The sequence below is a fragment of the Equus quagga genome, chromosome 8 (assembly GCF_021613505.1).
Source record: "Equus quagga isolate Etosha38 chromosome 8, UCLA_HA_Equagga_1.0, whole genome shotgun sequence".
Lineage (NCBI taxonomy): Eukaryota > Metazoa > Chordata > Mammalia > Perissodactyla > Equidae > Equus > Equus quagga.
The window spans coordinates 13,643,840-13,646,347 of record NC_060274.1 but is presented as its reverse complement, the minus strand read 5'-3'; the positions used below and the strand labels follow the sequence as shown (position 1 = coordinate 13,646,347).

The 2,508-nt window shown below is 40.1% G+C and overlaps 1 protein-coding gene across 1 annotated transcript; it reads left to right on the top strand.

Moving 5' to 3' along the window:
- Positions 1–1,829: 1,829 nt before the first annotated feature.
- LOC124244088 (prothymosin alpha-like) lies at positions 1,830–2,289 on the top strand. The gene has a single exon (XM_046670401.1). The coding sequence runs from the start codon at positions 1,830–1,832 to the stop codon at positions 2,160–2,162; it is 333 nt and encodes a 110-aa protein (XP_046526357.1). The 3' UTR covers positions 2,163–2,289.
- The last annotated feature ends 219 nt before the right edge of the window (positions 2,290–2,508 follow it).

Genomic DNA, 2,508 nt, shown 5'->3' with positions numbered 1-2,508 from the left:
ATTTGAATCTCAATCAAAAAGACGTTATATTGAATTTGAATGCCATTAGGCTGAATTCAGTTGTAAGGGATTCCATGACTGTTTATTTGAATATCAAGTAATTCTGAAGATGGTCATTACTGTACTTGGAGTTTAATATATTCAGATTTTATTGAACTTAAATATGTTTATATATGTTTCAATTCTTCCATTTTCATATGCTATATTTCACAATAAAATAAGTAAAAAAGGAAAACCCTAAAACACTGACAAAATCATGGAATGTCTAACCGATTTTCTTAAGGACCACTAAAGCCACACCTATTTCTGAAACTTAATATTGCAGGAATATAATAACTAGTAAAAATTTAGATGACGGATATATTAACAAGCTATAATGCTTGAGGCATGCAGTGAAAGAGTCAACACATGAATTGCGACCTGCATTCTTAATCCTGGATACCTTGTTTACGTTAAGAACAGTTTGGAAACTATGGGAAAGAGAGAGAATTGAAATTTTGTTTTTCCCTCCACTTCCAACTCTAAGCTACTTTCCTCCTTTGAGGCAGAAAGCTGGGAAACCTGCATGGGACCAGTCATAAGCAAAGCAGAAAGCTCTGTTGAGAATCTGAAGAAGGAACTGACATAGGGCTCCTTCCTCTGTAGTCGGAAAATATAACAAAGACCCTGGAGAGAGGCCAGGAGCTCACAATGGAGCAACAGAGGAGGTAGTGGATTCTCCGAGTTTGGTTTCCTTGGATTAGGGAACCTGGAGAAAGAGAGATGATATTTAGAGAAAAACATCTTATCTTAAAAAACCCTCAATATTAAATAAAAAAGAGATGAAAATATAATTAATGCATATAAACTTTTTTAAATATAGGAAAAAGTCACCAAATTAAAAAAATAAATCAGAAATAAAAGAATGAATAAACATAAAAGCTGAAATAAATGCAATAGAAACAAAATATTTGAAATAATATATAAATCCAACATTTAGCACTTTAAAGATACTAATAAAATACTTGCTAGCTGGATCAAGCAAAAAAGAGAAAGCATAAATAGACAACACTATGGATAAAAAGGGTACATAGCTAGGAATAAAAAAGACAAATTAACAGAATAAAGTGAGATTCATGCATGTAAGAGCCAATTTAAGAATATAGATGATATGGATTGCCTGTCAAAATGCAAATTACAAGTTGACCTGAGAAAATGTGAGATGTTTGACAAGGTGAATTGTCAGAAGGAATCTGAAAAAATGATTAGAGCTGAAAAGTCACCAGGAACAGAAAGCTCTACAGCATATTTTTTCCAAGACTTTAAAGAATAGACAATGAACATCATCAATACGTCTTTAAATTGCACTTCAAAAGACACCATCAAGAAAGTGAAATGATGGTGTTGGCCCTGTGGCCGAGTGGTTAAGTTTGCATTCTCCACTTTGGTGGCCCAGGGTTCACCAGTTCAGATCCTGGGCACAGCCCCATGCATGGTTCATCAAGCCATGCTGTGGTGGCATCTCACATAGAAGAACTAGAATGACCTATAACTAGCATGTACAACTATGTACTGAGGCTTTGAGGAGAAAAAAAAAAGAGGAAGATTAGTAACAGGTCTTAGCTCAGGGCCAATCTTTGTCACCAGAAAGACTACTTAAAAAAAGAAAAGAGCCCCACTGGCTGCTCTGAAAAGCCATCTTTGCATTGTTCCCGTACCGGGCACTCGCTCGCCGCAGCCATCTCCACGCGCGCCTCAGCCACTGCAGACTCCGGCAGCTTTGTCGCCAGAGTCCTCGAACTCTCGCTTCCTTTTTAATCCCCTGCATTGGATCACCGGCGTGCCCCACCATGTCAGACACGGCCGGGGACCCCAGCTCCGAGATCACCGCCAAGGACTTAAAGGAGAAGAAGGAAGCTGTGGAGGAGGCAGACAATGGAAGAGACGCACCTGCTAATGGGAATGCTAATGAGGAAAATGGGGAGCAGGAGGCTGACAACGAGGTAGATGAAGAAGAGGAGGAAGGTGGGGAGGAAGAGGAGGAGGAGGAGGAAGGCGATGGTGAGGAAGAGGATGGAGATGAAGATGAGGAGGCTGAGGCAGCTATGGGCAAACGGGCAGCTGAAGATGACGAGGACGACGATGTTGACACCAAGAAGCAGAAGACCGACGAGGATGACTAGACAGCAAAAAAGGAAAAGTTAAACTTAAAAAAAGTAGGCCTCCGTGACCTATTCACCCGCCACTTCCAGTCTCAGAATCTAAACGTGGTCACCTTCGAGTAGAGAGTCCGCCCGCCTGCCCACTGCAGGCAGTGCCACCCGCGGATGACACACGCTCTTCACCGCCCAACCACAATCACAACGTGAATTTGCAACAGGAGAGAAAAAAAGAACCAAAACTTCTAAGACCCTGCTTTTTTTCTTAAAAGTACTTTAAAAAGGAAAATTTGTTTGTATTTTTTATTTACATTTTATATTTTTGTACGTATTGTTAGGGGTCAGCCATTTTTAATGATCTCGGACGACC